The following is a 21,042-nucleotide window of genomic DNA, read 5'->3' as shown; positions in this document are numbered from 1 at the left end:
CACATATTGCTAATTACCGTAAAGAAGACATGTTAAGTTGCTGACAGGCATAATTAAAAGACACTTACATAAAGCTTTCAAAGCAACTGTCACGTGGGATGCAAGCAGTAATCTGGAGGGGGTGGGAAAGGGATAGTAGTGTATGGGTGGGGAGAGAGATGAACGCTGATGGGTGGAGTGGGGAGAGAGACGAACACAGTCTGGTGAAGTGTGCAGGGACTAGAATGCTTGTGGGCGGAGTGTCAGGAGGTTGTGGGGCAGGGAGGAGGGGAAGAAGAAAAAAAAGAGAGAGGAGCACAGAAAGACAGGTGGATGCATTGGCAGAGGATAGAAAATAAACAGGGGAGAGATGGGAATGGGGAGGAGATGATAGGACATAGGGGGTGGAAACCGTTGGGTCGAGGGTGTAGTGACTGTAGTTACCGGAGGTTGAGGCCGGGATAAGTATGGGAGATTATTATTATTTTTTCGTGTGACTATGGGAGATACTTACCTATCATCATTCCCCGAAATGAGGGATATCCTAGCCGAGATACTTCCCACCCCTCCTACAGTGGTGTTCTGTCACCCATCCCTACCCTATCCTAGTTTATCCTCATCCCACTACCAATCCCAACCCCTTGCCAGGAGGATCATATCCCTATGGAAGACCCAGGTGCAAAACCTGCCCAATCTACCCACCCAGCACTCCCTATGCCAGTCATGTCACTGATTTATCCCACCCCATCATGGGTCTGATTACCTGAGAAAGCAGTCATGTTATTTATCAGCTCTACTGCAAACACTGCGCAGCTTTTATTTGCATTGGTCTGACTGCCAACCCCGTCGCTTGCAGTGCAAGGATGAATGGCCACCGCCAAACTGTGGCCAAGAGCAAAGTAGAACACACTGTGACACAACATACAACTGAACATAATGCTTGGTTTCAATGGCTGTTTCACTACCCAAGCCATCTGGATCCTTCGCTCTACCACCAGATTTTCTGAAATGTGCAGTTGGGAGTTATCCTCACAACACATTCTCTGCTCCCGTAATTATCTCAGCCTCAACGCACATAACTACTGTCCCCACATCATCCATCCAACAATTTCCACCCCCTCTGTACTATAACCTCCTCTCCAGTCCCATTTCCCATCCTATTTATTTGCCGCTTTCTGCCAATGCATCTGCCCATCTTTCCCTGCTCCTCTCCTTTTATCCCCACACTTCCCTGCTCCACAACCTTCTGACACTGCACCTGTTGGCATTCTAGTCCCTGCACACTCCACCAGACAGCGTTCGTCTCTCTGCCCAGCTGAAAACTCCTATCCCTTACCCTTCCCCATACCTGCCCCCTCCAGATTGCTGCTTGCACATTTCGGCCTGAGATGCTGGAGTTGGCAGGCATGTGAGTGAGGTGTACTTGCTTGTGTGTATGAATGGTGTGTGTGTGTCTCTCTATTACTGATGAAGGCTGCAGCTGAAAGTGTTATGTAAGTGCCTTTTAATTATGCCTGTCTGCAACTTAACGCATGTTCTTTACGGCAAGTAGTTCAAAAATGGTTCAAATGGCTCTGAGCATTGACTTAACATCTGAGGTCATCAGTCCCCTGGAACTTAGCACTACTTAAACCTAACTAACCTAAGGACATCACACACATCCATGCCCGAGGAAGGATTCAAACCTGCGACCGTAGCAGTTGAGTGGTTCCGGACTGAAGTGCCTAGAACCGCTTGGCCACCGCGGCCGGTGGCAAGTAGTAATGTGTCTTTTTCCACTTTGTTTATATTCCTACCTGGTGTTTCCATTGTTTGATTTAATGTTTAAAATACATCTATATATTCATTTTGGGCATCTTTACAGCTACAGTAGAGGATAGTTTACTATAATGTTCTGGTTTTTAATTTATATTCATGAAAAAATAAAAGTTGTGAAGCAGTTGCATTCCAGTGGCATATACGAAGGTTGTTGTGATTTTTTTTTTTTTTTTTTTTTTTTCCCCCGTACCAGTTGCCTAAGCAAACAGTTTGTGACTGAAGAAATTATCTTCGTTTGGCATTCAGGCATTCAGCTACAAGGTTTTCTTCTTTCATCGTTCACATCTTGAATGTCTTACAGTGAAAAGAAATAGATCTTTATCATAAAGTTTATCTTGTATATTTCTGCTGAAATAAACTTTTACTTGTATAATGTAGCATGTAGAACCTGCCATTTTTCCATGCAAATTATTAAAATATATGTGATAACAAAACACAAGGAACATAAAACACGAACATGCAATGAATACAGGAAATTACACTGTTTTTATTCCACAAACAAAACTTTTACTTGAGCAGTAAAAATGTAAAAGCATTAACTGTATTGCTTCCTGTCAAATCAACATCACATAACTGCAGCAGATAATGAAGAGTGGGGGTGGGAGGATTAATAGGCTTCATCATCTCTCAAAATTCTTTTGAAAGACGTAGGACGAAGATGCAGCTATTTTAACAATAACTCTTTGGAGCACGGTGGTATACATAGTATACCACCTTTTGAAAATTTTCTTGGCTCTTTGCACAGTGGTTTAACTGCACGACCACCACTCTAATATGCTCACCTAGTTCTCTACTTATCAGACAGATGGCACTCACTGCCTATAAGGAATCAGTTCCCGCCAAGAATTGCATAGATTACAACTGTGAAAGCTGCGTGCTGAGTTGTGCATGGTTTTTGCGTGTGAATAGTGGTTTATAACGAATTTCTTGTTGCGCCTGTGTTTTTTCCATATCTTGGACGTCACAGCTACGGTATGAACCCATGTATACATTCATATGCACAATCTTCCGTTATTTATATACAATTTATTTTGGTGGTATATTATTTGTACCACCGTGCATGTAGCAGTATTCTATTGCATTTCGTTTCCTAGTATAAAATTCGAAATCCTCCGCTACAAAGTTTAGTTTTTAATTGTGTTGTGACTTATTTTAGCTCTTTCTCCATTTTGTTTTGCTTACGTATTCTTTACTTGGATTCAGGCTGTTGTTTGAAAATGAAAATGTCAAGAAGAGGCTTACGAGATGAAGAAATCGAACGATTATTGTGTGAAATTCCATCAGACGAGGATTCCACTGTTGACACCACAGATGACGAATCTGATTATGAAGCAAGCATTGTTGCGGAGGCTATTGTGTCGTCTGAAGGCGAAGTTTCAGAGAGCGAGGAAGAAAGTGAGTCCACTCCGCCAAAACGCGCTGCTGACACAGCGCCAACTTGGGGACAACAATTCAATGCTACCTCAGGAATGCAGTTCGACAGTGAATCAGGACCAAGTGCTTTTATTAGGGACATTGATGATCCAGAACCTATCGATATATTCGAAAAAATATTTCCAAAAGAGCTAGTTGAGCTAATCGTTTTCCAAACAAATTTATATGCGACGCAATCTGGCAAGTCTTTCACTCCAACAACTGACAATGAAATACGAACTTTCCTGGGAATCAACATTTTGATGGGTATAAAGCGTATGCCAGCATACAGAGACTACTGGTCTAGTGCCCCAGAACTTCATGATCGTTATATTGCATCTCTGATGGCAGTAAATCGGTTTGGATGGTTACTGAGGAACATTCATCTGAATGATAACACATTGCATCCAGAAAAAGGACACCCAGGTTATGACAAACTGTACAAGCTGCGACCAGTGATCAAGATACTATCTGAATCTTTTTCCAAGTGTTACCAACCCAGCAAACACCTAGCAATTGATGAGTCAATGATCAAATTCAAAGGCCGCAACAGTATGAAACAATACATGAGAGATAAACCCATAAAGCGTGGTTACAAAGTGTGGATGCTGTGTGACAAGACCTCTTACAACTTGAAATTTGATATTTACACCGGAAAAGTAGGTGACACAGTGCAAACAGGCCTTGGGGAGCATGTAGTGCTGAGTTTGTCCTCTGAACTCGTAAATAAAGGCCATTATCTTTATTTCGACAACTATTTCAATAGCTATAACTTGTTGGCTGGTTTACAGCAGAGAAACATATATGCCTGTGGGACAGTTCAACCAACAAGGAAACATTTACCCAAATTAAAAACAGACAAAGAATTAAGCAGAGGTGAATTTGACTGGAGGGTCAGCAACTGTGGCATCCTCTACTTGAAGTGGAAAGATAAGAGAGCTGTTCATCTCCTTTCAAATTTTCACAGTCCTGAAGTTACTACAGTGACTCGCCGTGAAAGAGATGGTTCACGCATAGAGCTACCTTGTCCTCAAGCAGTGATGGATTACAATGCACACATGAACAATGTCGACAAGTTCGACCAACTGAAAAAATCATATGAAATAAGCCGGAGAAGTAAAAAGTGGTGGCACCGAATATTCTTTCACCTGCTTGATGTCAGTATCGTCAACAGCTATATAATTTGGAAGGAACTAGGCGATAGAGAAAAAATGACTGCCAAAGTCTTCAGGATGAGTATCCTGCAAAGCTTAGTAACCCAGAAAACACCATTGAGGCCATCTAGACTTCATGAGAGTCAAGTCCACGTAAAGAAAAACAAGCCATATGTTTCCTCACGCCAGCGTCTCGACAATTCATCCCACCAGCCAGAGCGTACTACCGCCAGACGTTGTGCGAAATGCAGTACAAAAAAGAAGCAAGTGCGCACTTTCTGGATGTGCGCTGAATGCAAAGTGCCTTTGTGCCTTAGCAAAACAAAAAGGTGCTTTCAAGATTTTCACAAAAAGGAATAAGAAACATATTTTATTTGTAAGGTTTGTAATTTGATTTTGTATTGTAAATGACCAATTGCCAGAAATAAAATTATTTTACATTAATTATACTAATTATTACTGCTTAGAGTAGAATTTAAAGGTGAGTTACAAGCACAAACCAAGATATCTCAAAAACTTTAGGTACGGCCCTAAGTGGCATGGTGGTATATTATATATACCACCATCTAAAACCAAAATCAATACAATAAAAAATTTTAATTCATGTTTTCCTTTATTAGCAACCCCACCAGACATAGAAAATGCATGTTTTATTAAAAAATTAATTAAACATAAAATCTGTGCATCAAAGAGATAACTTGGTTATAGTACCTTGTTGTGCTTGAAACACCACATTTTTCTGGCCAATTCAAAAGAACTGACATGTTTTCACTCTTTTAAAAAACTGTCCCAATTGACAAATGATTCTGAACCTTACAATCCTGCCAGATTTACACATTTCTGCAGATATAATTAACACTGTTAGAACATTTACGAAACTACTTTTCTAAAAAAAATGTACATAATGTTTCTTCAATGACATTTCCTTATATTTCTTGGTGAACAAAACATTTCCCTTCACTTAATTAAGACAAGAGGTATTTCTCAAGTAATAACAAAGTTTCATTTTCTTAAGCAACACATGTGGCTGCATGCTGTTAACACAATATGCTCAATGCCCTAACAGTTATTTCCACCTGGTACAACACCTGCTTTATATAAGATATTTCTGTCGTGAGATTATGTAAGAAACTGTAGCCTGAAACTGATGTTCAAATTATCAACAATAGTAAATATCTTTACCATAAATGTAGAGTCCAGACTAGCATACTTAACAAAGGCTTACTGAATAAATAAATCAATTAAAAATACAATGTAAATGCAGAAAATAAAATTTTTCTCTTACTGTGAAAATATATAAAGAAATTTCATTCCTAGAAATATATCTGAGAAAATTTCCCACAGAAGTACAGCATTGTGTGTTTAGAATACAAAACCATTAAAAAGAATTATTACAGAAAACTGAACACGTGAAGAAAGGTTTGTGAACATATGTCAAAGGGAACACTATTATGTTCAATGGTTTGTGTATATAAAACATTAATGCAAATTCATTATAAAAGTATTATTAAGTAGAAAACAGAAAGGGGGAAAGGGGGTGGGTGATCAAACAAGAAGAAATTGTGAATAACAAGCAATAAAATTTTATAAATATACAGACCTGTGAACCAGGTCAGTCTAACATTTTCAGATAGCTGGACTGTTACTTGCAGTCTCGTCACAATACTGCTAAATGTATGTTGGGGAGTCTTTCAGACTGCAGTCACATGCAATACACGTATCTACACCTTTTTCATTCACCAGTGTGCACTGCGGACATTCTCGGCCTCCACTGGCAAGGGGTTTGATTTCTGATCCTCTGACTTTCGATTTACCACACATCTCACAAACTTCACGTGTGGGATTATTTAAAAAAGTGCATGTACTACATTCCCACTTATCAGACTCATGTTCAGAGAAATTGCTTACTTCTGTACAGTCTTTCTGCTTCAGTTCTTTCTCGTTTGACCTAGGTACATCACCAGAGGGATTGACACGATTAGTGTGATCAGAAATCCTTCTTGGGTCCAAAGTTGCAGACGAATACTGCACACTAGACTGCACATTCTTTTTACTATGTTTCTTTGGTTCTCTAGGTAATGTTTTTGTTGAGCTCTTGTTTACTTGAACATTTGATTTGCTTGTTTCTGTAACAACAGATACTGGTCTCTCTCTGGATGGAACACTAGCTCCAGAATAATAATCATTTGGACTCTCAATTGCATCAGCTCCAAGAGATGTTTTTGAAGTATGTGGTTTCACATAAATGTCATTATCTTCTTTCATACCTTTTTTACTCACATTCTTTTTTGATTCCTTGGGAAACGTCTTAGACATTTTTGCAACGTCTGAACTGCCACCAACATTCAACCTACTTACTTCAGAGTACATTACTTCCTTAGGGGGTGACGACATGTTGTCATACACACTACCACGGCCATCTAGATTTTCATTCACTGCTGTTTTCTTTGAATTTCTTGATCCCTCACCATCACATTCCAATTTCATCCTATGCAGAGCTTCATTTATTTTCATTGGTCTTCTCTCTGGTGGACTAGATATCTTTTTATGATATTCTTCAAGCCTCAATTCCATTAAGGTGTTTTCAAGACTTGACATTTCGATAGCCTGTTGCTTTGATGACTTCGGTTCCTTATGATTAGATTTACTGTGTTTTTCTGGGGAGAGAACATTTGGCCTATCTGCTAAATCTTTACTGTAACCTTGGCTCTCGAGGCTTTTGAAAACATAGTTCCAAGCATCAAATGTTCCTTTACCATCTTCTTTTGCCTTGCTTAATGAAGGATGGTCTTCAATGCTATCTATATCATCCAAATATGACAAGTGATCCTGAGAATTTACAGGTGCAACAAACCTGCCACTACTATCAACTTGTCGTTCACAATTCTTTTTCAGCTGTGCTTGGGAACTATGCTGCTTCACTACTCTTGGTATCAATATGGAAGAATCTGGTCCTGGAAATGACTGCTGGTGATTGACACTAGTACTCTGTGCAGGATTCGTATTTTCTAATTCTATTAACTGTCCTGTAGGGACAGTATAACCATAATTCTGCATCACAGTCGGGTTTTCCAATAACTGTCCTGACGCAGGATAGCCATTTTGTACTGCTTGAGGTGGGATGTGATTCACTGCCAATGGACCAGGAAATTGATGTATGTGGCTACTGTTAGGATAAAGATCTTGAGATTTTAATACGGGATGTGGAGCAGGTGGTACCTGATAGGCAGTGTGCACAGGAGCAGGTACTGCAACCTGGTAAGGTACTGATTGTGGCACACTTGTAACACCTGCATATCTCGATTGTGATGGTAGAGTGTACGCAGCATGAGTGTTGCCCAAAGCGTAAGTGGGTGAATAGTAGTTATACCCTAAATGTGGAACATGGTGTTGAATTTGTCCATATACACAACCAGCTGCTGGAGAATGATAATGGGGTGAAGTGCCATATGTGTCAAATGCTGGAGGTGGGTGGTGATAAGGAGCTGAAATCAGCTGCTGCTTTTGCTGCTGTTGCTGTTGTTGCACCTGCTGCTGTTCTTGATAATGGCGCTGATGAAGTCTATATATCAAACCTCTGGTAGCATTTTCTGGAGAACCAGCATGATTCTCACGGTATTCCAGAACATCCAGCCATGTACAATGAAACCGGCTTGACACTTCTTCCCAAATGTGTTTCAGCAACTGTAAACAATACTGAAGATATAGCTCTGGAACTTGCAGGAACGTACACAACACCTGGTGAGTATTAACAAGTCACCAAGACAAAGAGAATACTACAAAGTGTACTTTATATACAAATTCACTACATTCTTTAACAGTTACTTTATAAGAAGGGAAACATCTACTCAGCAACTATTGAAACAGGAAGAAATGGATAAGGGATAATAGACACACAAATTTCTAGCTTTTAGGATTAATTACACTTTTACTGGGAGAACCAAATAATGTAAAAAGCTGTAAAGGTGCTGAGTGGAAGAAACACCTCCTCAAATCTTGAATCAAGAGATACACAAAATACAGGAAACATGTGAAAAATCCTTCTGTACAAAAATGGCTAAAATACTGGAGTGGGGCTTAATGCAGTGTGACACATCACATTTTCTCAGAAAATAAACAAAAATCTCCTTGTTGTGCAGCCTCCAGAACTGATACTGTGGTAAAACATAAAAACATAAATACTGTTGTGCGAGCACTTTAACTCCAGAGCTCATTTTCTTACTTAACGCTATTGCTCTGATAATGTCTCTTCTTCTCTCTGGGTCACAAATGTTCTGAGCTTCCAGTATGGTTGGGATTGTATAAACAGGATCAAGATGCTACATTTAAAGTCACGAGAGCCCGCAGACATCATGGGAAAATGTAACGTGCTAAATACAGTTGCTGAAGAAAAAAATAAACTTACTGATACGAGACAGGAGGACATAAAAGATGACTGTTGCCTCTAAAGAACTATCATCATCATCATCATCAGGAAGTTCTTCCAGCTTTCGAACAATTTGTCTGCATCTGTTTCTGTTTTGGTAGATTTCCTTCCTCACTACAGCATCCCATGATCCAGCTACCTTTTTCTTGGATTTCCACGTGGTCTCTGTCTTGTCATGTTCCTTTACAAGTACTGATTGGCAATTTGGTTAAGCTTCATCCATATCACAAGAGCAAACCACTCCAGTCTAACTGCACTCTGCCTTCCTTCCATGGGCACTTCTGCTTGCAGGTCTCTCCTTAGTGTTCTACCACAGTTCCACCTGGTGTAATAATGGCTCTTGTGAGAGACTAAGCAAAACAATGTCATAAGGGGAAGGGGGGGGGGGGGGGTACAAAGGCCGTCTCAGTAATAAGGCATCCTGGTGCAGGAACACGTATTCAGCTAGCTGATAAAGCAGAAGGCGCCATCCAGCGTCTCTGAAACAAAGAATTGCTACATATTACAGCACTGAAGGGATTTCTGGAGGCACTGATCTGACTGATAAACTAGGGCAAATGAGATCACGATTGCCTGGGCCCGGTGCCTCAGACCTGTTATGATTTAGCGTACTGGACTGCTGCTGTTTCAGACACACTACCTGACCCGGCTTGCACTTGCACTATGAATTCAGAGACACATCATGAATTATGCAATCATCACCAAAAGAGGAGAGGTCTATGCCTGCCTACCATCTGAGATGATTCAGCAAGGCTGGCACAGTCACTCCTGTCAACAGCTGCAGGCTGCTGCCGGTGCTGAGTCTGGATGCTGCTGACTTTGTATCTCCACACTGTTGGGCCATCTGCTGGTTGACTACCACCTGCTGATGGACACCGTTCTGGTGGGCCTTGGGCTCAAGTCTGGGTCACCTAGGCACTCAGTCATCACCATGCAATCGAACAAATGTTGTTTCCGTACATCGTCCTGGTGAGCATATGCCGTCACTGTCTGCCAGCATTCAGTGTGGGCACATTCCACTGTTACTATCGATGCTGGAGGTCGCAGTTTAATTCCACCTGGCCCGATACATGCTGTGCTGAGCAACTCAGTCAAGCCATCTGCTTCTGGCCACTTGCCATTCGTCAATCGTGTGCCGCATGGCACCACTCCTGAGTCAGCACCAGTGCCACTGTGCTGACAGGAGCATGTTGCCAGCTGCTGCCTTCATCTGAAGGAACACGCAGTGCACCATCCGTCTGAAGGGTTTATGTTGAAACTGACATGCTTCAGCAGCTGAACCGCCTACAACATGGAGGCATTGGCCACCTTCCCGGATCCATCTCCACCGCTGTAACTGTTAAGGAACAAAGGACTAATTCAACCAGCACTGTTTCCGACTCCTGCCACCAATCCGCTGCAACCACGGCCTGGGAAGTGCCAGCTGCAATATGTTCTGAACCATCAAACAGCCAGCTTCATGTGGCACTAGGTTAGTACATCACGACCTCCACAAGTGGTGTCAGAAGTTATCGGCTGCTATGGAAGGGTGGATTGTGAATGTGATCACCAGCTCTGGCTAGCAGCTTTGATGAAGCAGAATGTGAGTGGACTTACCGTTTATTCTACCATTTTCCTGGTCTCGTGCAAGCATATGGTTAGGAGAACCAATTGCTACAGAAATTTAAAGATGGAGTTTATGATGATTGAAGAACCTGCCAATCTTTCTCAATTCTGAAGAAATGATAGGGAATATTATGCTGGTATGCAGCCAGCAAGATGCACACAGTGCAATCTGTTGGGCTACAGTGCACCATGTGCACAGTCAGCATCTGACACTATCGTTAGTTTGCCAAGCAGTGTGAAGAGTTAAGAACATTAGATGAAAAGACTAAAATCAACGTGTCATTACTGCAATGTGTCTCTGTTATCATTATCTTTGTTTGTTCTCTGTTACTGTGTTATTTTTAATTTTGGTGGGAAAAGGTTGTGCAGTGCAGAGCCAAGATTCACAGTGTGTTTCCTCAGAAGAGGCATTTCGAAAGCTTTGGTAGATCGAACAGAGGTTCTAAAAGGCAAGCAACATGCAGATACACAAGGAATTAGCTGAAATGAGGGAGCTTCATCCAATGTAACTGCACCTTAACTAAAATCAGCTACTATCAGTCTGATTACCACTTTTTCATGCAATACAATGGAAGATGTGTTGACATTCAAAGGTGACCTAGAATTAGCCATGAAGCTGGGCCTCTGAACTGATGAATGCCCATCACAGGTGGCCTAATTACTCTTAATAGGCGAAGCAAAGTATACATGATGTATGCTGAAGACTTGAAAAATGTGCATGCATTTGAGCAGCTTAAGGTAGGTTGATTTGGGGGAGGGGACCAAACAGCAAGGTCATTGGTCCCATCAGATTAGGGAATGGTGGTGGAGGAAGTCGGCTGTTTCCTTTCACATGAACCATCCCAGCATTTATGTGAAATGATTTAAGAAACTCATACAAAACCTAAATCAGGATGGCCAAACGTGGGTTTGAACCCTTGTCTTCCCAAATGCGAGTCCAGTGTGTTAACCACTTTGACACCTTGCTCAGTACAGCTTAAGGAAGGGCTCGTGTAGTGCTATTGGAAACAGCTTCATTTGAGAGCAGCTGAGTGCAGTATCTCAAAAGTAGACTGAATCAGCAGACTAAAGCAGTGAAAAGTTTTCTGGACATGGCAGGATTCCGAATGGGGGCAAATCTACTCTAAAAATCCCTAGGTCCACTGTTCCCGAAGTGATACTGAAGTGGAAATGTGAAGGGACACTTACAGCACAAAAGTGTACAGGCCGACCTTGTCTGTTGACTGACAGAGACCGCCGACAGTTGAAGAGGGTCGTAATGGGTAATAGCTAAACACCTCCCCAGACCATCACACAGGAATTCCAAACTACATCAGGATATCCACTGCAAGTACTATGACAGTAAGGTGGGAGGGGAGAAAACTCGATTTCATCATCAAGCAGCTGCTCATAAGCCACACATCTTGCCAGTAAATGCCCCACTATGCCTCGCTTGGTGTAATGAGAGTAAACATTGGACAATTGAAGAGTGGAAAAACGTTTCGTGGAGTAACGAATCACGGTACACAATGTGGTGATCCAATGGCAGGATGTGGGTATGGCAAATGCCCAGTGAACGACATCTTCCAGCGTGTGTAATGGCAACAGTAAAATTCAGAGGCAGTAGTGTTATGGTGTAGTCATGTTTTTCATGGAGGGGGGCTTGCACCCCTTGTTGTTTCACGTGGCACTATCACAGCACAGGCCTACATTAATGTTTTAAGCACCTTCTCGGTTCCCAATATTGAAGAGCAATTCGGTGATGGCAATTGCATCTTTCAACACAATCGAGAACCTGCTCATAATGTACGGCCAGTGGCAGAGTGGTTACACGACAATAACATCCCTGTAGTGGACTGGCCTGCACCGAGTCCTGACCTTAATCCTATAGAATACCTTTGGGATGTTTTGGAACGCCGACTCCGTGCCAGGCCTCACCGACCGACATCGATACCTCTCCTCAGTGCAGCACTCCGTGAAGAATGTACTGTCACTCCCATAGAAACATTCCACCACCTGACTGAACGTATGCCTGAGAGTGGAAGCTGTCATCAAGGCTAAGGGTGGGCCAACACCATATTGATTTCCATCATTACCACTGGAGGGAGGGTGCTACGAACTTGTAAGTCATTTTCAGCCAGGTGTCCGGACCCTTTTGATCACATAGTGTACCTAAGACACGTGCTTAGTTAGGATGGTGTAAAAAACAACCTGAGACTGATACATGTAGTGCATCGTTTGCAACACACGACTAAAGAGCTGCAGTCATTATTATGATTAGCTTATTGCTATAGATAATTTGTGATGGGATTTGTGGTTATTGCAAGACCACTGATACAATTGTTAAAGAAGGGTGTAAAGTTCTGGTGGGTGGCTGAATGTCGGGTGTTATCTGTAAGATTTAAAGCATTAACGGACCACACAGTGTTAAAGTGGTTGTTGGGTTTAAAAGATACTTGAAGTAGGCTGACATGGTGAGAGATGAAAGTAAGTGAATTAGTCTTTGAAGTGATTCACAAACTGGAAAGTAGGCATGGAAATGCAGTCAGTCAGAGCAAGAAGATTGGTGAAATATGAGCACGTGGTTGCAGCCTTGCAGAATGGCAAAATACACTGATGCTGACTGCTAGTTAGCCAAAACGCAGCCACAGTTTGCTATCCACAATGGGTTGTTCAGCAGGGTAGAGAGTAGGCTGACCAGATTTCAAAGAGAAACACTTGTGTTTATACTCAACTTCATTACTACACTTATGCTTTCCTTCCTTCTTAGTTATAGTGATATTTTGAAATTGATAGTAGGCCGGTGATGATGCAGCAGCAGAAAAACCCATAGCAAGAATGTATCTTCATTTCGTGAATTCGAAAGGAAAATGTAGTTACATTACATGAAAATAAAATACTTTTCTTCACAAATAATAGAGATTGATATGTATGTTTTTACTGTAATAATGTGGACATGTTTTCTGCAATGTTTAACCACTTACTAGGTTCAATTTGTTTACCTTCTTTGAAAATTTGTCTCCAAAATTCAGGTGCGTCTTATACTTGAAATTAATATAAAAATGTCCAGCATTTGATTGTTCCTGATAGTCTTAAAAATGGCCATATATTCGATTGCACAGGAAACCTACCTGTATCTGGCAACACTGGATTCAAATGGTAGCAGCAGTGCACCTATGTGACGAACATGAGTTGCGGGGATTCACAAGCTTGCTAACACTGTCTCCCTTCTGTCCCGCCATCACAAAACCAGAACACTGTCTAGCTTATGGTGCATCATGGTAGTCTGTGGTGCCAGTGAACTTGAATTGAAGGTGATTTGTGTTATCGATAACAGTACAATATTTCAATATTTATGTTAGTAGCTAGTTTCGTAATGGCAAAAAAAAAGGGTATTCATATAAGTGGGCTATAAATTGAAACTAATAGCATATGCAGAAGAACGTGGAAACAGAGCAGCTGAGCAACAATTGGGCCCTTCACCAACAGAAACAACCATTCACAATTGGCAGACATGTAAAGAAAAACTGAAAACAATGAGGAAGTCTAATGTGCAAACAGAGGACTAAACGCAAAATGGCCAAAACTCGAAGATGACGATTTTCGGGGATTTTAAAGGTAAATTTGGTTTTGTAATCTAAGAATTTTTTTAGTATGGCTTTGCAATCTTGCAATAAAAATATGTTGTTTTTAAAAAAATTGCTTGAAAATTAAGATGCATTTTATAGTCCGTAGTGTCTTATAGTCCGTAAAATACAGTATGTGATATTACTCGTCAGTAATTAGATACAAATTATGCATTTCATAGTAAAATTTAAGATTTTATTTGAATGCAGGTAGTCAGGGCAAGCTTGTATACATGTCAAACATTATTCAATAGCCGCTGCTAACACATGCTGCTCACATTATTCAATAGCCGCTGCTAACACATGCTGCTCACATTCTTCACGAAGTTAACTTCCACATAGCTTTAGTTGCATAAAGAGACAAGGCCTCCTTTGGTTTCAGTTTACTTTTCTTGAGAGCCATTAAGGGGAAGGTCGGCAAGTTAGAGGCAAGGGGGGCTAATACCTGCTTTTCTTTTCAACATATCTCTTACTCCTTCTTTAGGCATAAGACTAGGTAAACGAAATGCAGTAGGCATATACAGTGTGAAAAAGACACATTTCTATAATGTTCTACTTAAAGGAAACTAGTTTTCACAAATACTTAATTAAATGAGAAATATTCTGGCAGGCATTTTGTTTCTCAATTAGAAACTGGGACAATTATGAGTCAGAATGATTTTCTCAGGGCACAGAGATATTTATGTAAAATGTGGGACTGTTTCAGCAAAATCGGGACATCTGGCCAGCCTAGTAATGAGGCTTGGGCCACATATCATAGTGCCTGCTGTACTGTGAGAAAAAGAGTTCAAAGGAATAAGTACATGACCACATGCTACCTGGATGCAGAGGATGCAGAACAGATCACAGATTGGCTGAATGTTACTGGTGGTGGACATGGAAACTGGATGCGGTCCAGTATATGAGAAATTTGGTGCCATGTGCACAGCATGTGTACTTTTGAGTCATCAGCTTCAGAAGTTACCAGAGCCAACCAACCCACCTGAGATGGCTGAAGTACACATCATAGGTCCATTCGGCCAGCCAACAGAGGGGAATAGCCACTTATTATATATCATTTTTCATGATATGTCACAATGATCACCATTCCAAATCAAAAGGCAAGTACAGTAGCACAGGCAATACTAAACAACTGGTTGATGAAATTCGGTGTCCCTGATATGATAATCACAGATTGTGGCACCAACTTCATGTCAGTGCTCAAGAAACAACTGTGTAGTCTGTTATGTATCCGAAAACTAAGAACTACACCATACCATGTGCATGCTAACATTGAATGACTGGGAAGATGCTGAGCCATTACTTCAGTATTCACCATAATGACTGGGGGTATTTACCTACCACATGTTGTGGCTGTGTATAATTCAAAGATGCATCACAGCATTTGGTCTTGCACTTCATTACGTAGTGTATGGAAGAAAGATGCCATCACTGTGAAGGTTACTACAGACTAAGGTAGGGAAAAATGTGGAACCTATACAGAACTCTACTAGAGCATTAAAGGATGTGTGCAGAAGGTGAACACTAAGGTACTTGAGCAGTAGGAGAAAATGGGATGGCATGGTGGCAAATTGCCAGATTATAAATTTGGCCAAAGTGTAATGTTAACTAACCCATATACACCGAATGGTGAGATGAAGAAATTTATTATGTGATACTAGGAGCCGTACCAAGTTGCAGAACTGACATCACTAGTAAATGTTAAATTACAATTGCCAACATGGACAATCATTGTCCACATAGGATGCATTCACCCTTTTAAAGTGCTCCACAGAAACCAGTGTCACTACCTGGGAAGAAGGTTGGTGGCAAAAAGGAGAGTAGGGATACAGAAACTCATGGTCTGGCCTTACGCAAGATCCCATACAGTCAGGCTTTGCTAGTATATAGGAAAGTTACCATGTGAATTTTAGACATTTATTTTTTATGATTAATTATATAGGAAATAAGGAGACCAGGGAAAACATTGAGCAAGGTTCTGTTTTGTTCATTTTTGTTTTGTTTTGGTTGGATATTGTTTGTTAACATAGGCAGATTTATTTATAATATTATGAAAAGGATAGATTGCTACTCATCACAAAGTGGAGATGCCAAGTCACAGACAGACACAACAAAAAGACAGCTAACAACTTAAGCTTGCAGCCAAAAGGCCTTTCGGCCGAAAGCTTAACTTGTTAGCAGTCCTTTTTGTTGTGCCTGTCTGCGACTTGGCATCTGCACTTTATGGTGAGTAGCAATCTATCCTTTTGATAATACTGTCATTATTTCGTTATGGATTTTCCACTGGCTGATTTAGTTTTGTATATTTTGTAGCTGTAGGCATGGTAGGGAGCTAATTGTGTAAAGAATTGGGTAAGATGATGGTGTGTTGGTGTAACAGAAGGATTTATATATCATTCATGCTGTGCAGAGATGAGTCGTGAGCATTTGGTACTTTCAAGAGGGGGAGGGAGAGCAACTGTGGCTCTTTCACCATGTGATGTTACCGCCAAGCATGAGCATTGTGAGGGTACAAAATTGTTATACAGTTAAATGTGGAATTTCTCCTTTTAAAACCAGAGATCGCAAGATTTCTGCATCGTCATTGTTTCATATAAATGAACAATAGTGTAGCATATTAATGGTAGCATGTAGGGGAACATTTCAAGGGAAACACAGGTCCACATTTTTTAATATGACATTGTATGTTGGAACAAAAAATTGTTTGTGTTTTCCTGTTACCTGTCTGAGATACTTTTCAGGTAGCATGTGGCATTTGAAGTTTGTCAGCAGATTCCTTTACATCACAGCAAGGATGGCACAGAAATACCAACTCCATATGGACATTGTAAGGAGTGTCTCGGAATAAGAGATGTCAAGGATCATAAATGAAACTATATACAAGAATGCTTGTGAAAAAACTTATACAGAAAAGCTTCAAATTTGTTTTAAGTATTGAAAGTTGTACTCAGATATCCACACAGACAGCATGTTATTACGTTCATGCAACAAATGTACACCATTTAATCCTTGGGATAATTATTTTCAGTAAAAGGAAGAGTATACTAATAATAAGTAATATATTTAAAAGGAAGGTACTTCAAGAACAATAATTTTATGATTTTGCTGCCAAGTGAACCCTTGTCTCATGGTGACCCAAGAGGTAAATACAAATCTGGAATGCAAGAAGTTCAAATTGAAGAATACAACAGAGGATGAAAACAACTACGAAGAATTTTGCATCAAGAATTTATTATGCTTTTGCACCTGGACTTTGATCCTGTTACAAGTTTACGCGAACTTATTTTATTAAGTGTGGAAGATAATGAGTGCAGACATCATTATGCATGTGTAGTGGATATGTGAATATTTAGAGGCAGAGTCAGTTTGTCAAACACTGTTCAGTCAGAAAGAAAACTAGTTGAGGGAATATAGTTCATAACAAAAGATACAAACAAGATTAAACTAAATAATTCATCATTATTTAGTTTAAAACAATGATTCTACTACATTATTACTCGTTAGGAAATTCACATATGGCTGTCACAGGGGAAAATATTTCTTTAGAATCGATTATGTAAATGATTGCACAGCAAACAAAAAATTTAATGCAAGCAATTTCACAGCAATCACCACAGGTGGACGAAAAATTTTCTCAGATGAAATGAAAAATGCAGGATTAATCAACAGATATAAATGAAAAATATGGTCAAATAGATAATACATTTTCTAAAACAGATAAAACACTGATCAAGATGAGTTCTCAATTAGCTGGAAGAATGGACAGACTAGATAATTAGAAAAAAAAAACAAGGTAAAATTTTTTTATGAAGGTTTAGATTTAGTTGAAGGTAACACTGACAACGCTGCGGAACATTCTGATATTTTTAGTTTGGTATGGGATGTTCCAGTTATTATAGTGATTACAAATGAAAGTGAACCACAAGTGGAGAAACTACGAGTGTTGCAGTACCCTTTGGTAGGGTTGATGAAACAGGTCATAATGAATAGATAAGCCATAACGGTTTTACATACCAATATCGCTCTTTCTACCGCTTTACTGGCAACATACCATACTAAAAAGAGACACACTATGGAGAGGTCTTTAATGTGGTGTTACATTTTAACTGCATATGTTTGTAATATGCAGGCATAAATACAAAATCTACCAAATTCGGTATAAGACTCTTTCTGTTGCTGGCACTGGCAGAAGGTGAGGAAGGGTAGTCACATGGTCAATATGTTCAGTGCATACTGAAACTGAGTGCCCTGATCAGTATCTGATTCACTAATTCACGAATGGTGATCAGAAAAATCTCTGATATCTGTGCTACGTGGTTTTCCACTTGTCATTGAAAGATGGAGAAACTTATCAAAAATTTTGGCTTCTCAAAGTGTATGGTGAATGACTAGTCTTCCTTTTGCCATGAAGTGCATATCAAGGGGGCGATTCATGATTCACAACAGTTAAGGGGATCAGGAGTCATCACTGAAAAAGACGAGGAGAAAATTGGGAAAAGAAAACATGGCAGGGGTCATAAAATTGTCAGAAATTGTGTGTTTGGTGGAATTCAGTGAGGGTCGAAAAAATACTTCCTTGAAGCCATTGAATTTTGAACCCAGGAAATCTCGATAATAATAATAAAGAGAAGATCCTCACTGGCGTGAGAACTGTTAGTGACTGCTTCAGTTCATACGATACTCTAGACCTTACGAATGAATCATAGTGTGAACTTTGTAGATCCAAATGATCGTTCCGTTCACACACAGAATGTCGAAAGAACGTGACGAGATGCTAGAGGTGCCATCTCATGATATTGCAGAGAGACTGAACATTTTGTGCATTAGCTACCTGAGTACCTGTTCTATAGAGCATATCACTCGAAAGAAATATTAAATCACTTTTTCACTGAGGCTGGTAAACTTTAACCATCCAATGGAACAGCGGTGCAATAACTCTTTCAGAAGAATGCTGTATGCACGACTAGCAACTACAATTCTGTGCCTTTTGGGGAGACTGGTGCCTTCACTTTTCCTCACCATTGAAGGAATTTGATAACATTGCTTTGCCGATTCCTGTGCATTTTGCATATTACTGTGAGACATTAACCATACCTATTTTATTCCTTTGTGTGTTCGTGTAGCCAACATTCATGCAGTGACTGGCCAATGAGGTCATGTGTCCTGTGCCCTGATTGGCTGACAAAAGCAAATTGCACAGTGCTATAATGATTTCACAGTTTTCGAACCTATGACAGTGTATTTTGTGGATTTCATATCTATACTTCCGCATTATGAAAATATGCAGTTGAAATGAAATAATCGATTGAAGATCTCACCAAAATTAGTTGTTTTTGGCACCTTTTTTTTTTTTTTTTTTTTTCCCCTTCAGCGCTGCAGGTAACACGATACTAGTATAGTGTAGTGTTGTCATATAGTGCCTGTTTGAATGAATACTGGCTAAGAAAGGTTTGAATAAAATTACTGGCGAAAACTGAGCATTTTAGGTTGCCAACAGCTGTAGTAGAAGTAGGAAATCTCATCCAACCTCAAGCATTTGCACGTCTCAATAAATTATAAAGTAAACAATGATTTCAGTGTTTTAAATTGATGATTTGCTTTGATAGTTATAGTTACCTGCAGAATTAGGAGATTGAAGTCAGTCTCTGAAATTTCTGGATATATAACTAAATTCTCTAAGCTAGACTTTAGTCTTTTTTTTTGCAAATTAAAAAAAATAGATATTTTGCAGTAGATTTCAATTTGTATGTGTTAGATGAAAGCACAGAGTCTACCCAGTTTCATTCAGAAATCTTATTTTATCTTGAACCTTTTACAAATGCCCTTAGGAACACAAATATAATAATAATCAACAACTTGTTTAGGCCTAAGGAGATGTATCATTTAGCTCTTTTTTTAACTTTCACTTCCATAAACAGAAAAACCATGGTCTAAAATGTGTATAAAAAGAAATTTTACTAAATTTAAATTTACTGTGGTTAACTGAAGATGATTAGCCAGCCTTTGACAACTTAAAAGACCAAAAAATTTTGATAGGTTCTATACAAGGTTGTATGTACAACCGTATTTGACCACTCCTTTTCTCCCTGTAATTTTGCAGAAGAAAGCACAGAATAATTTGAAATGGATTACTCCAGGAATAAATCTCTCTCTCTCTCTCTCTCCCTCTCTCTAAAAAACAGGTAGAAACATAGTGATATAAAAGTTAACAGGAATCCTGGATTTGTAACATGAGTTAAATGTAATAAAGCTACATTTGGAAAAGTTGTATTGACAGCAAAATGCCTGGTAAAACATACAAATAAAACAATGTTAGTATTGGGTATTCTCAAATTGTAATTCGGAGCTAATGTTAAAAGTCAAGAAACGTAGCAAATTAATTTAAAACATTATTGTACTGTTAACCTTTTCACATGTCAAATATTCCAATGAAATATATTTAAAAAGAAAGATGATGAGACTTACCAAACAAAAGCGCTGGCAGGTCGATAGACACACAAACAAACACAAACATACACACAAAAATCTAGCTTTCGCAACCAACGGTTGCCTCGTCAGGAAAGAGGGAAGGAGAAGGGAAGACAAAAGGATATGGGTTTTAAGGGAGGGGGTAAGGAGTCATTCCAATCCCGGGAGCGGAAAGACTTACCTTAGGGGGAAAAAAGGACAGGTATACACTCGCGCACACACACACATATCCATCCGCATATACACAGACACAGACACAGACACAAGCAGACAGCTAGATTTTTGTGTGTATGTTTGTGTTTGTTTGTGTGTCTATCGACCTGCCAGCGCTTTTGTTTGGTAAGTCTCATCATCTTTCATTTTAAATATATTTTTCCCACGTGGAATGTTTCCCTCTATTATATTCCAATGAAATAATTATATATGGAGTAAAATTTGATGTAGATATGACAGCCCATCAAAATAAGGTTAACCTGAAGTTGAGTAAGATAGACAGAATACCAACCATTCTGACCAAAGTTGCATGTACCACAATACCATTTTATATCCATCAATTACCTTATCAACCAGTCCT

General features: G+C 39.7%; 2 protein-coding genes across 3 annotated transcripts in view; one reads left to right on the top strand and one right to left on the bottom strand.

Annotated features, from left to right (window-relative positions):
• Positions 1 to 3,020: 3,020 nt before the first annotated feature.
• Positions 3,021 to 4,090, top strand: LOC126088441 (piggyBac transposable element-derived protein 4-like). Its single transcript, XM_049906584.1, has 2 exons — positions 3,021 to 3,915; positions 4,002 to 4,090. The coding sequence occupies exons 1-2, from the start codon at positions 3,021 to 3,023 to the stop codon at positions 4,088 to 4,090; spliced, it is 984 nt and encodes a 327-aa protein (XP_049762541.1).
• Positions 4,091 to 5,063: 973 nt separating this feature from the next.
• The window catches only part of LOC126191526 (protein tamozhennic), a 67,794-nt gene continuing 51,815 nt past the window's right edge, over positions 5,064 to 21,042 (bottom strand). For both annotated transcript variants that reach the window (XM_049932425.1, XM_049932426.1), the window contains one exon: positions 5,064 to 8,048. In XM_049932425.1, coding sequence (XP_049788382.1) covers positions 6,033 to 8,048 — 2,016 coding nt within the window. In that variant the 3' untranslated portion in view covers positions 5,064 to 6,032. The remainder of the gene's footprint in view (positions 8,049 to 21,042) is intronic.

This window comes from Schistocerca cancellata, chromosome 6, assembly GCF_023864275.1.
Source record: "Schistocerca cancellata isolate TAMUIC-IGC-003103 chromosome 6, iqSchCanc2.1, whole genome shotgun sequence".
Lineage (NCBI taxonomy): Eukaryota > Metazoa > Arthropoda > Insecta > Orthoptera > Acrididae > Schistocerca > Schistocerca cancellata.
Note: the sequence above shows the minus strand (reverse complement) of the source record. Positions and strands in the feature narration are given on the sequence as shown.

What these genes read in the sequence shown, in the direction of transcription:
- LOC126088441 (XM_049906584.1), top strand. Translation starts at nt 3,021, where the DNA reads ATGTCAAGAAGAGGCTTACGAGATGAAGAAATCGAACGATTATTGTGT. An exon ending in TGGGGAGCATGTAGTGCTGA is followed by an intron (nt 3,916 to 4,001) that starts GTTTGTCCTCTG and finishes GCTGGTTTACAG; the next exon opens with CAGAGAAACATATATGCCTG.